Here is a 12,340-nt window from a genome sequence, read left to right as displayed (position 1 = left end):
AATGTGCTCAAAACAGGCTGGTGTATTCACTAAACATGTCGTCTAATTCTGCACTTGTTTCTAAGCGACTGAAAGTCTTATTTGCAGTTGTGTTGATGCTCTTGTGCTAATGGTGTTTTGTCCTTAAAAAAGTCTAACAACTCCAACACCAAAATAACAGTCTTTTGATTTATGTGGCAGTTAAGCCATTTCAGGGAGTAAATTCAATTCATGAAGAGAGGAATTCAATCACTGGCTTGTAACTTTCCATCTAAATAAAATAAGTAGGTATTTGGATGGTCACGCGAGACTCTCTGCATTGGGCCATAAATATTTGCCCATTTGGTTTTAGTAAAAACACAAAGATAATTAAGCAATATTACATTATTGATAATGCTGTTGTCAGACAGTTCAATAAACAAGAATTTAAGAGTTAGTAATGTTCCTTTTAGGCACAATATTGCCAGTTACTTTGTTTTTGCTCTGCCAACAAAACTAGTTCCAAAAGAAGCGAAAGCAAAAACCGTTGCTCGTCTCAGAACAAATGAATGAATCAGTGTGTGTGAACAAATTGGTTGAGTTAATGTTTCAATGACTCATTCATGAAGATAGTCGCTGAACTTGGAACTGCATTTTGGCATACTATCCTTACTAATTTACCATCTTTGGCATGAAATAATGATTCAATGATGACTCACTCATAAATACAACATTCACTTGTTTTGTTCATGAATGCATCAGTGTTTTTGAAGAACTGGTTGAATGACTCATTTAAAAAGACAGCCCGCTTGTCGCCACCTACTGGCATATCGGTGTAACTGTAAATAGCGATTAATGAAAAAAAAAAGCTTAATCACACTTCCAAACCAAGCACCTTTATATTTGTAAATGAGGCGAATTCGTATGTTAAAGATTCAACAAACTTGAATCACATGAATTCCAACTGAGACAAATGTTTCTCCCACGGAATTTCAACGTACAAAGGTAAAGTGATCGCACCTTATCAGTGGAATCGGTGCTCCTGTAATCCCGCTCAGCCAATCAAATTCGAAAACGAAAGACTGAGATTTACATTATTCATTTTCCATTCTCCACACACAAGTGCACAGTTATTGACAAAATAATACAATAAGAAATCCATATCAGCAACAGTACTATAAAACATGTCTTAGAACATGAATTTTATTGTTTTGTATGCAATCTGCATATGATTGATGCATTTGTGGAAAACAGTCTGACATGGTGCAAATCATGAGAAAAACCCTTCAGTGAGCACAGGGTAACAAGGTGACAGTCCTAGTGAGGATTTACAACAAGAAATATCTGGTATTCTACAGGTTTACTAATGTATAATGGTTTGTTCACATATCCTGATAACATCTGCTATATTTTTCACGAAAATGTTGAAACAGCTTTTTATCACATGTAGACATTGAGGCATACATGTATGAACCAGATACATTCAAACATCATGTTCATCTAAAATTTAGATTTGTGTTTTAGTTTTCATCATAGTTTTTTTTTTTTACATTTCATTTTCTTTTTAAACTAATAAATACAATAAATAATAATAAATAAAATAGCACACCATCCGGAATGCTTTTTCCTGACACAAAAAAAACATTGTAAAAATATATACATACAGAGGTAGGACAACAATGGATCGTTTAAGGACGTTTTCTAAAAAAATACCTAGACAAAAATCAGAGGGGTGAAGGACCAGAGCGTGGAGGCATATACACTGCATGGCGTATGTTGCATGTAGAGCGGTGAACGACAGGACAACTTCCTCTCCTCATATCATGTTCTGAAAATAAACAAGCCCAAAATGACATCAAATCATCATTTTGTTGCCAAGCAATCTAATCCTGGAATATGAAAGCACATGCAGTAATATTCTTACCGACAAACATGGGTAGTATTTTTATTATTCATTGGAAATATCAATACCATGGAGACATCGCAGTTCTTTAAAAAAGTGGAAATGTAATCATTTGCCGGATTCATTTAGAGTGTTTCCAGCTCTGCAAGCTCAGTGTCCTGAAGCTTATCGATTGCTAATTTACTACCACGCTCCAAGGCCCCCCCGCGCGTGACGAGCGACTAATGAACTTATTCAGACCATGTGCGACCAGATAAGACACACAGTCCCAAACAAACTCATCTAACCTGATTTCTCCTCCTTCCTGCCCCCAAGGAACGCAAGGTTGCGGAGGATTGAGAGGCAGAGCTTCTCACGAGGGAACAGTGGCTGGACATCTGACCGCTGGACAGCAGGTTTGCTTTGAAATACTGGATTAAATCTTCATCTATGCAGGAAAATATTCAATAGTCAAATACAAGAAACAAAAATACAAGAAGCAACACACAGAACCATATTTGTATATTTCACAATCACACGTTATGAAGAAAATTAAGAGTGATGATTGCCTGTCCTAAACTCCCATCCATGATCCCATAGTGCGGACAAGAATGCAAATGTGTACCTTGAAATGCAATGTAAGTCGCTTTGGATAAAAGCGTCTGCCAAATGCATAAATGTAAATGTAAATGTAGTGTTATTTTATATATATATATATATATATATATATATATATATATATATATATATATATATATACACAGTATATATATAAAATAAAATGGTAAAATAAAATAAAAAATGGTAAAAAAATTAAAAAAAATTAAAAAGCATTTAAAAATATATAAATATTTATATATATATATAATTTTTTTTTAAAATGCTTATTTTTTATTTTATTTTATTTTTTACCATTTTTTGTTTTATTTTACTATTTTATTTTAAAACTGCATCCTATATTTTATTGCATTGCTTTGTAGGTGTTTTGGGGCTGATTTTTAGTAGTAACAGTAGTAACCCTAAAGTCTGACCTTCCGTGCTCCACTGTGCAGCTGTTCTGCGGTCTGATCTTCTCTCTCTGTGCTGCCGGGCCGTCCTGCTCCCGCCATTGTCCACTATGTCTGTCAGGTGCTTGAGAGGGTCCTCTGTTAGAGGAGGAGGCTCAGGTGGAGGCGGCAGGTCTGCAGACACGCAGAAACCGAAAGTGTGAATGATCATTTATACACTCCATTATTACAGACAATGGTGGACAAAGTAAGTACACAAATTAAGCACTTGAGTAAAAATACAGATAGCCTAATAAAATATACCTCTAGTAAAAGTATTAAGTACTCCTTTTAAATTTTACTCGTGAAAAAGTACAAAAGTACTTGAATTTTAATGTACTGAAGTATTAATGTAAGAAAGTTTGTTTATTTTGCAAAATAAAAATAGGGGAAATCAAAATGTGTGAAAATGTGAGTTGACAAATATAAACATAAAATCAGAGACGTCACATAGGGCAAAATGTGTTAAAATTTTTAAACGAACACTATACAAACATACTAGTTTCATTATTCATTATTAGAAACTGCTACAGAGACGGGGGAGATTTATGGGTATTCATTTGCATTATCGGATCAGTCCAATTCACAAATGAATCATTCAGTGTGATTTGCGAACCGATTTAACAGGTTAATTGAAAATAATCAGTTTAACAAATCGGACACCGCTATCGCGTCTCGGGTGACGATTTAAATCAAAATAACAAGGAACGACATGCTTTTATGAAATGTAGTCGAGTAAAGATATTAATCTTTGGAATGTAGTGAAGTAAAAATAAATGTTTGCCAAAATAAATAAAAAGTACACTTGAAAAATGTACGTAAATTTAAGTAAAAACACCTTGTTACTGTCCACCACTGATTAGAGAACTGCTTTAGTTGCTTTCAATCAATTATTAACTATATGGGTTCTTACTGCCTGGTTTCAACACTTCTCGTCTCACAAGGCCATCATCCCTCTGAGATTTCTTCTTAGGCCTTGGCTTCTGAATTGAGGATGTAAATGACGTATATTCTCCTAATAGCAGTGAGAAAACAAAGATTATGTTCCCCTTTCATAATCATTAGCAATAAATGTAATAAAAACAGTCATTTTTGCAGTGTTGAAGGGCCTACAGTACTTGTACCTGTGTTGTTGGAGAATAGTTCCTCCATTTCTGCAATGTCTCTCCAGGGTCCGCTGTGGTGGGGAACACTGCCAATAAGAGACTCTGTCTTGGTAAACGGCTTTGGGTTGGAGAGAGCAAACTGTGCTTTCCTGTTGAACAAAGCACATTAACAATTTATTTTTTTGTTTGTTTTATGCCATTTTAGACTCTAAGGCTACTGTCATTGCAAAACATGGTCAAATCAGAAAAAAAGAACAAGAAAAAAAATAGTATTTAAATAATTTAATAAGTATTATTTTACACTACACAACACAGTATATACTTCTGTTCAAAAGTTTGGATTCAGTAAGATGTTTTAATGTTTTAGAAAAAAAGTTTATGTTCACCAAGGCTGCATTTATTTGATCAAAAATACAGCATGAACAGTATCAATTGTGATATATCTACAGTGTCAGTGTCTATTTGAATATATTTTAAAATGTAATTTATTCCTGAAATTTCAAGGCAATTTCAGTATCATTTACTCCAGTCTCCAGGGTCACATGATCCTTCAGAAATTTGCTGCTGTATTGTATCTATTTATTATTATTCATTGATAATGTTGAGCTGTCAAATTAAATATGGTTGGTCAACTTAATGAATATCTTAAATTTCACATCACTTCAAAAGACTTTTAGGATACGTTAGGATGCAGCCTGGATATTCTTCAAAAATTTATGTTCCACAGAAGAATGAAAATCATGACATGAAGATAACCAGCAATTTCTTTTTTTTTTGTCATCATGAAATCAAAATGGACAATTCAAATTATTGAATTTTACAGTATTTATAATAAATGATGTATCCATTGACATCATTATTATAATTCATGTGCCCTTGTAATCTTAAATCAAAATAACTTCCCCTCTATCTTGCAGCAACACCTCTTCTCTTCTCTGATGACATGTTTACTGGCGTGAGGGCGGGACAACCTGTCACTCACATGAGATCCACCAATAGCAAACTACAACCATCTAATCAATTCCCCATGAACAAAATCAAGCCCAGCCCTATTTGTTTTCTTGGTTGACAAGCCGTTTTACTTGGATATACGTCACAATATGGAAGAAAAGACTAAGCCCTGATGTGTGTATGTGTGTTTTTACCGTGGCAGCAGGTCTGGATGCTGCAGGCGTGGGTTAGCCGGGTATTGCTCCTCGCTGGGGGAGGGTGTGAGAGTTGCAGTGGACTGCAGACTGTAGGTTGTGGCCCTGTTGGTTTCCTCTCCCCTCAAAGGCAGAGTGGCTGCGTCCTCCAGACCCTCGATCAGATAAGTTCGCTCAGGCAGAGGAGGACACCACTCTTCATCCTTCTCAGGGCTATAGGGATTGTAATAGATAAGGATGCTAGTTAAACCTATAAACTCAATACACTACTAAAACACAAACTAAGGGTAAAACAAAGCAAGGGCCAAAAAAGCACATAAAAAGAACACATATCAAAAGACTCAGGACCCCTGATGTATCAATCACAGATTTCATTACACGATAAAAGACTGCGGTAAATAAAACCAGACTGTGGTCCTTTGAAAAATAAATAAAAATAAATCATATCAAAGAGAATCCGATGTGGGTACAAAAGACGACATTGTAAAAAAGCGTATCAAAAATTTGTCAAAGCAGTTTCATTCACGGAGGGTGATGATAAAAATTGCTTGTGAAAGGAAGAAAGCATTGAGGACAAAGGCTGGTATGCGTGGATTCGCTTCATTCCAAGCCGTGGCTATTCTTAAAGGTTCATTCTGGGAAGCCACGTCTGGTGACCTGCCTCTCGGCCCCGTCTCAAACAGCCAAAAAGGCTCGGCTCTAAGCGCTAACATCATTAGCCCCTGTCACTTTCAGCTGAAACATCAAATAAGATTAGATAAGACCTCAATTTATCGCCCAGACTACATTTTTCCATGTTGCACAGGTTCCATACTGGGTCACTTTTCAGAGAAGGAGAATTATATCCAAAAGTGTCAGAACTTAAAAAAAAAAAAAAGGAAAAAAAGAAGAAGAATGACAGCTACTGAAAAGCACATATATAAGCTTATGAAATCTTCTTGAACTTGGCTGACAGACTGTTACAAAAAAAGTATCAAAAAATAACATGGTATTACCATGATGTTTGGACATGTACAGTACTATGGTATTACCATGGTTATCAAACATTTGCCATGGTATTATCATGTTTTCTTTTTAAATTGCACTTTATCATTTGTTTTTGGACATGCATCATGGTACTACAATGGTTTTATGACATGGCACCATGGTTTTGGACATGCACCATGATAATACCATGTTTTTTTTTTTTTTTGATATGTACCATGGTTTTATGTTTTTTGACATGGTACTGTGTGTGTTTGGAAATGTACCATGGTATTGCTGTGGCTTTTGAACATGTACCACGGTACATTTTTGGCATAGTACCAATTGGACATGCACCATAGGATGACATTGTTTTTATGACATGGCACTATAGTTTGGGGCAAGCACCATGGTAATACCATGTTTTTTAGATATGTACTCTGACATGGTACCATGAGCTGTATCATGGTACCAGGAAATGTACCATGGTATTAATATTGCTTTTTGAACAAGTACCATGGTTGTTTGACATGGCACCATGGTACTACCATGGCATTTTGGCATCGTACCATGTTTTGGACATTTACCATAATATTACAATGGTTTTATGGCATGGTATTATGGTTTTTGACATGCACCATGGTAATGTAATACCAAGTTTTTTTTTTTTATATCTACTGTACCAATGATTATAATGTTTTGTGGCATGGTACCATGAGTTTGGAAATGTACCATGGTGTTAACCATGGTTTTTTTGGACATTTAACATGGTATTAGCATGTTTTAAAATGTTTAAACATGCACCATGGTTTCACAAAGGTTTTGGACATTGTACCATTATAATGCCATACTTGTCACGTTTGTTTTTTGAGATGCTTGAACATGTACCATGATAATGCCTTTTTTAATTTTTTATCGTAAACTACCATGTTTATTTGGACGTCTACCAATACACTGCCACAGTATGGCGGTGGTTATTACCTGTGTGTTTTGTCTGTGTTTTGAACCTCCTTGTTTTGTGCTGAATGTAGGGACAACACATCAGACCACTGGGGTGAGGAGGTTTGTCCCAGAGTCTTCTGCTTCGCCAGTTTGGCTGTAAAATAGCATGAAACAGTCACGAGGCCGAACTCAAGTCCATTTGCATAAAATTCAGCATCAGCATTTGTTGCAGCACTTGTTGATCCAATCTGTCTGCATAATTAATCCCTTAACCTTCCTGATTGAAATCAATGTCGCTCCTACCATTTTCGCCTCTTGGGTACTGAAGTTTTGCATATTCTGCTCCACTGTGGCTGGACTGAAGGCTCCACTGGTCCAGGTCCTGCTCCATGCTGTAGAGGTCAGTTTTGGAGAGGACAGGTGTGCTGGTGTACGGGTCTGGACCCTGAGAGTCCAGGCTGCACAGGTCATGCCCATCTGCATCGGTTGGGTTGATGGTACAGTATATGTCGCCTTCATTAGAGGCTGGGCTGTACTTCCCATTCTGGTTCAGATAATTTGATAATCCTGAAGCTGGAAAACAGATTAATGAGTTATGGGAGATATGATTTGTAAGTGTGACAGTACCATAATGTAGAGGACCGCCCATGACAGAGATCTTACTGTTGTAGTATTGATCTGTGGATTCAAGTCTGCCTGCACAGCAGTTGACTGAGTCTTTTCCATTTCGAGAGAAGTTGCTGGCGGGCCACGAGTCAGCCAGCCAAGGGTAACTACCCAAGTGGGACTCCAGCAAACATGGCCTGTCAGGAAAAGGAAATATTTTATGTAATATAGATTATTTTACATAAAATATTTGTATATAGTTTTATTAAATTATTTCGTAAAAAATTATAATAATAATAAATAATTTTTAAAGGGATAATATTAAGCCAAGCTTTTTTTAATATACTTTTTCGTGATCGCTTTCCATGTTCTATAAGATGTAATACTGTGAAATATTTACAATTGAAAATAACTGTTTTCTATTTAAATATATTTTCAAATGTAATTTATTCCTGTGATGGCAAAGCGTTACATGATCCTTCAGAAATCACTCCAATTTACTGATGCTGGTGCTTAAGAAACATTTCTTATTAAAACAAAAATGTGTAATATTTTTGCTGGAAACCATGATACACTTTTCAGGATTCTTAGATGAATAGAGAGTTCATGCTACAGACCTTCCATTTATAAGATCTGACCCATCACCATGAGAGAGTGCAACTAAGGAACAAAATATGAGAAAGAAATCATCACAAAGCTCATTTGAAAACATGGTGCACTGCTAGTTTTGTGCTAGCAGAAGGTACCTGCAGGCGTGTATGCAAAGGAAGTAGTATAGTGTCCAAGTTCTTTCCTCCTTCTGTGTTTGCAGTAGACCCAGGCGCTAAAGCCCATTAGAACCATCCAGGACGATACACCAATCCCGGCGATGAAGGCTGGCTGACGGACCACCTCTGTGATCTGCTCGGATAGGCTGACACTATCATCCTTCACCACTGACAAGGACTGATCTATTGCTACTTCTGATAGAAGATATAAGGAGGAAATGGAAAAAAGTGAATAAGAGGGATTATGTAAAATTGGAAAAGAGACAGAAGAGTAAATGCTTCCTGTCTTATACAGGAAACATTTTATCAAAATATATTTCACTCAATCTATCTTCAACTGACACACAACATGGAAATCCCTTAACATTTTCGATTTCTTAAAATAAAATATGAGTAAATGCTGAGATAAGAATCTGTCAGGTGGGATAAATGTCACCATCAGAGTTGTGTGGTAATTTTTTTCCCTAAACCTGCTGGAAAAATCCATCTTAAACTTATAGCTGTGTTTGGAACATAGTAGCAGGATTAATAGCTGGTTATTAGCTGAATTAAGCCAATGATTAGCTGGCAAAGCATGGCATTCGGTGATCCGTGAAGGTTATCAGCTGGTTCAATTTGGCCATTAGTTGGCCAAGCTGGTTATTAGCTGGATCAAGCTTGATAATAGCTTGCAATCTGGCAATTAGCTGGCCAAGCTGGTTAGTAGTTGGATCAAGCCTGTAAATAACTGGCAAAGTAGCCTATTAGCTAGCCAAAATGTATGTGTCTAAAGTTTTTATTAGTTGGATTAAATCAGTCATTAGCTGGTCAAGATGTTCATTCAATAATCCAAGAAAGTTATTAGCTGGCCAAGCTGGTTATTAGCTGAATCAAGTCTGATAATAGCTGACAAAGATAGTAATTAGCTAGCCAAAATGGTTCTTAGTGGGTCTAATTATTAGTTGAAACAAGCCCGACATTAGCTGGATCAAGCTGGTTTTTAGCTGGACCAAGCTAGTCATCAGCTGCTCTGCCTTCTTAAGCTACTATGACCATCTGGTAACTAGTTTGTTGACCAGCTTAAACCAGCTAGAAACCAGCTACTAGATTTTCCTGGGTGGAAAATATGGTGATACTCACTAAGGAGGATGAACACAGGTTGGCTATGAATGCCCACTCCTGCAATTGTCACCGCTGCAACCTGTACACGATACATTGACTCGGGCAACAGCCCGTCCAACAGCACCCACAGCACATCTCCATCCACGCTCTTGTTGACCACCTGCTGAGACTCGTTTCCTACACACCACACCTGTATGACACAGAACCAGACTTCAGCGTTACCATTTTACCTAGTGGCCACAGAGAGGGTGTCTGCATAAAGGCTTCACCGTTCTCACCCTGTACTCTAGTATGAGTTCTTCCGACACATCAGGGGGAGGAGGCTGCCAGGACACTCGCACGGTCGAACTGTTACTTAACTGCACCACGCTGACTCCCTGAGGAGGGCCGATGAGCACTAAAAGCAGAAATATGATGGGCAAATGACAAAACATTAACTTTACAGCAAAAGTTAGAGGGTAAAATGAAAGTCATACAAAGTAAAAGCTAAAGACTAGAGTATCAAAACAAGTCTTACCTTCATCAGGAGTGCGAACCACTGCGATTTCACTGTCAATCCCCTGGAACTCGTTGTAATACGGTCTCATTTTGAGCTCGTATTCCTTTCCTCTGTGTAGCTCTTTCAGGACAGCAGTGTGTGGGGAACCTGCTTTTATGTCCTGGATCATCCATGCGCTCCCCACAGGCCTGTAATACAGCCTGTAGCCTTGAATGTAGCGAGGGTGCCGGTCAAGCTGAAATAATATCATACATATACATATGATATCAGGTCAGGAGATTCAGTTTCATTGGCAATTTCAGCAGACAGTGACGACAAATCATGAATAATAATTTGTATATTTTATTGCAGATAAGTAATATGATGGCTGATATTATAAATGTAACCTATTAATGATCTATAATAATCAAAATATTAAGCCTGGTAAAAATGATTCAAAATGCATGTTCACATACATACGTACAGCACGTCACATACTCACAGTCCATGTGATCTGAATACTGGAAGGGCTCAAGACTTCCAGTGTCTGCAAACGAACCTTCACCCCTCCTAAATCAATCTGTACATGTGCCTGGTCTTTTCCCGGACCATCTGGGCCATCTGAAAATATATACAAAACATCATGCAGATATGCACAAATTATAAAATCAGCCATTACACACACATTACCAGAAACTATTCAAACCTTGTGTTCGGACTGGCTCTGAGATGGGGCTGGGGTCACTCAGGCCGTAGGAGTTGACCGCCCTGATGATGAACAGGTACACAGTATTGGGGTAAAGCCCAGACACTGTGTGCTTCTCCTGCCTCACAAGGTCAGCTACAGTTTGCCATGTGCTGCCCACTGACTGACTGGAATAAGACACACACAATTAACACTACACTAATTCACAAAACACATCTCCAGCTTTAAAAATAGAATGGATTAACCATATTCAAAGCTGTTGATTGTACATCAATTGAATTCTATACTAATATGCCAAGTTGTAGCTTGCAGTTAGGCTAAAGAGCTATATTACATGTACATTATTGAACGCAATTATTTAAAATGAGTTCTTTTTTCTTTAATCTTTGCTATTGATGCCTTTTTATAAAAGGACTAAATCCTTCAAGGCTGTGCCGCTCTGTGCCTTGCATCCTGCCTAACAACATCCCTTTAACTGTAGTAAAATCACTGTGAAGCTCAACCGTACACATAAAAAGAAGTTATTAGAATAATGCATGGGTTCAATTATACAACAGAGGATATGCATATTCAAAGAATTGTGATATTAGTGATTCTATTATGTGTTGGGGAAGCTACTTTGAAACTGTAGCTTGTCAAGTCAAACTATTCATAATTTAAACTATATTAAAGCTGCTCTTTAGTAGTAAAAAAGGAGTTAGCTACATTACAAGCTACTAACAAAGACAATGAAGCAATACTAGGGAGCTTTTTCAGATATAAATGTAGGGGTTTGAGGTCAGTAAGAATTGATTAAATGTGACAGTAAAGACATTTATAATGCTTCTGTTCCAAATAAATGCTGTTCTTTTAAGCTTTCTATTCATCAAAAAATCCTGAAAAAGATACAACATGATTTTCACAAAAAAATATTGAGCAGCACAGCCGTTTTCAACATTGATAATAATAATGCAATCAATACAGCAAATCAGCATATTAGAATGATTTCTAAATGATCATGTGACACTGAAGACTGGAGTAATGATGCTGAAATAAATCACAGGAATAAATTACATTAAAAAAAAAATATATATATATAACATTTTAATAACATCTTACAATATTACTATAGTTCATGTATTTTTAATCAAATAAACTCAGCCTTGCAGAGCAAAAGAGACTATTTTAGCAATCTTCCAGATACCCAAACTTTAAATATAATATAAAATGATGATTATATACAATTAAGTTTAGAGTAAAGACAGTTAAAAAGAACAGTATTTATCAATACAGAAATCAATGGTATAACTTTAAAACGTAATACATACATTTATACTAAACACTAAACTAATAAAACTAAACAACAGCCGTATAGCATACAGACAACATATAACTGAATAACAGTGTTAAATAACAGTATTTATGTTATGGTTTTGAACCAGTCTATTAAAATGAACCATCTGAATGAATTGACTCTCTAAACGAATCTGATTTCCCAACACACTTTGAGAGATAGAAACGTTCTAGTAGAGTCTGTTTGTTTATTCCCTCAGCTTGCTCGGTTGCAAGCCTGTGTGTAGAATATAAACACAGTCATGCTACACCTCTACTTGTCGGAAAAATAGCACGTTACTAGAAAAAACAGCTGAGCTATTCTCATG

At 36.7% G+C, this 12,340-nt stretch overlaps 1 protein-coding gene across 1 annotated transcript in view; it reads right to left on the bottom strand.

The window, feature by feature from the left end:
• Positions 1–845: 845 nt before the first annotated feature.
• Positions 846–12,340, bottom strand: part of LOC309505479 (roundabout homolog 2) — a 52,950-nt gene continuing 41,455 nt past the window's right edge. Inside the window, exons 12-27 of the mRNA XM_082178852.1 lie at positions 10,701–10,867; positions 10,497–10,615; positions 10,034–10,250; positions 9,795–9,913; positions 9,535–9,706; positions 8,395–8,610; positions 8,266–8,308; positions 7,706–7,845; positions 7,346–7,615; positions 7,082–7,196; positions 5,138–5,350; positions 4,011–4,141; positions 3,800–3,901; positions 2,872–3,021; positions 2,149–2,288; positions 846–1,786 (exon numbers count right to left, since the gene is read on the bottom strand). Coding sequence (XP_082034978.1) covers positions 1,775–1,786; positions 2,149–2,288; positions 2,872–3,021; positions 3,800–3,901; positions 4,011–4,141; positions 5,138–5,350; positions 7,082–7,196; positions 7,346–7,615; positions 7,706–7,845; positions 8,266–8,308; positions 8,395–8,610; positions 9,535–9,706; positions 9,795–9,913; positions 10,034–10,250; positions 10,497–10,615; positions 10,701–10,867 — 2,326 coding nt within the window. The 3' untranslated portion in view covers positions 846–1,774. The remainder of the gene's footprint in view (positions 1,787–2,148; positions 2,289–2,871; positions 3,022–3,799; positions 3,902–4,010; positions 4,142–5,137; positions 5,351–7,081; positions 7,197–7,345; positions 7,616–7,705; positions 7,846–8,265; positions 8,309–8,394; positions 8,611–9,534; positions 9,707–9,794; positions 9,914–10,033; positions 10,251–10,496; positions 10,616–10,700; positions 10,868–12,340) is intronic.

Source organism: Leuciscus leuciscus (assembly GCF_965113295.1).
Source record: "Leuciscus leuciscus genome assembly, chromosome: 9".
Taxonomy (NCBI): Eukaryota; Metazoa; Chordata; class Actinopteri; order Cypriniformes; family Leuciscidae; genus Leuciscus; species Leuciscus leuciscus.
Note: the sequence above shows the minus strand (reverse complement) of the source record. Positions and strands in the feature narration are given on the sequence as shown.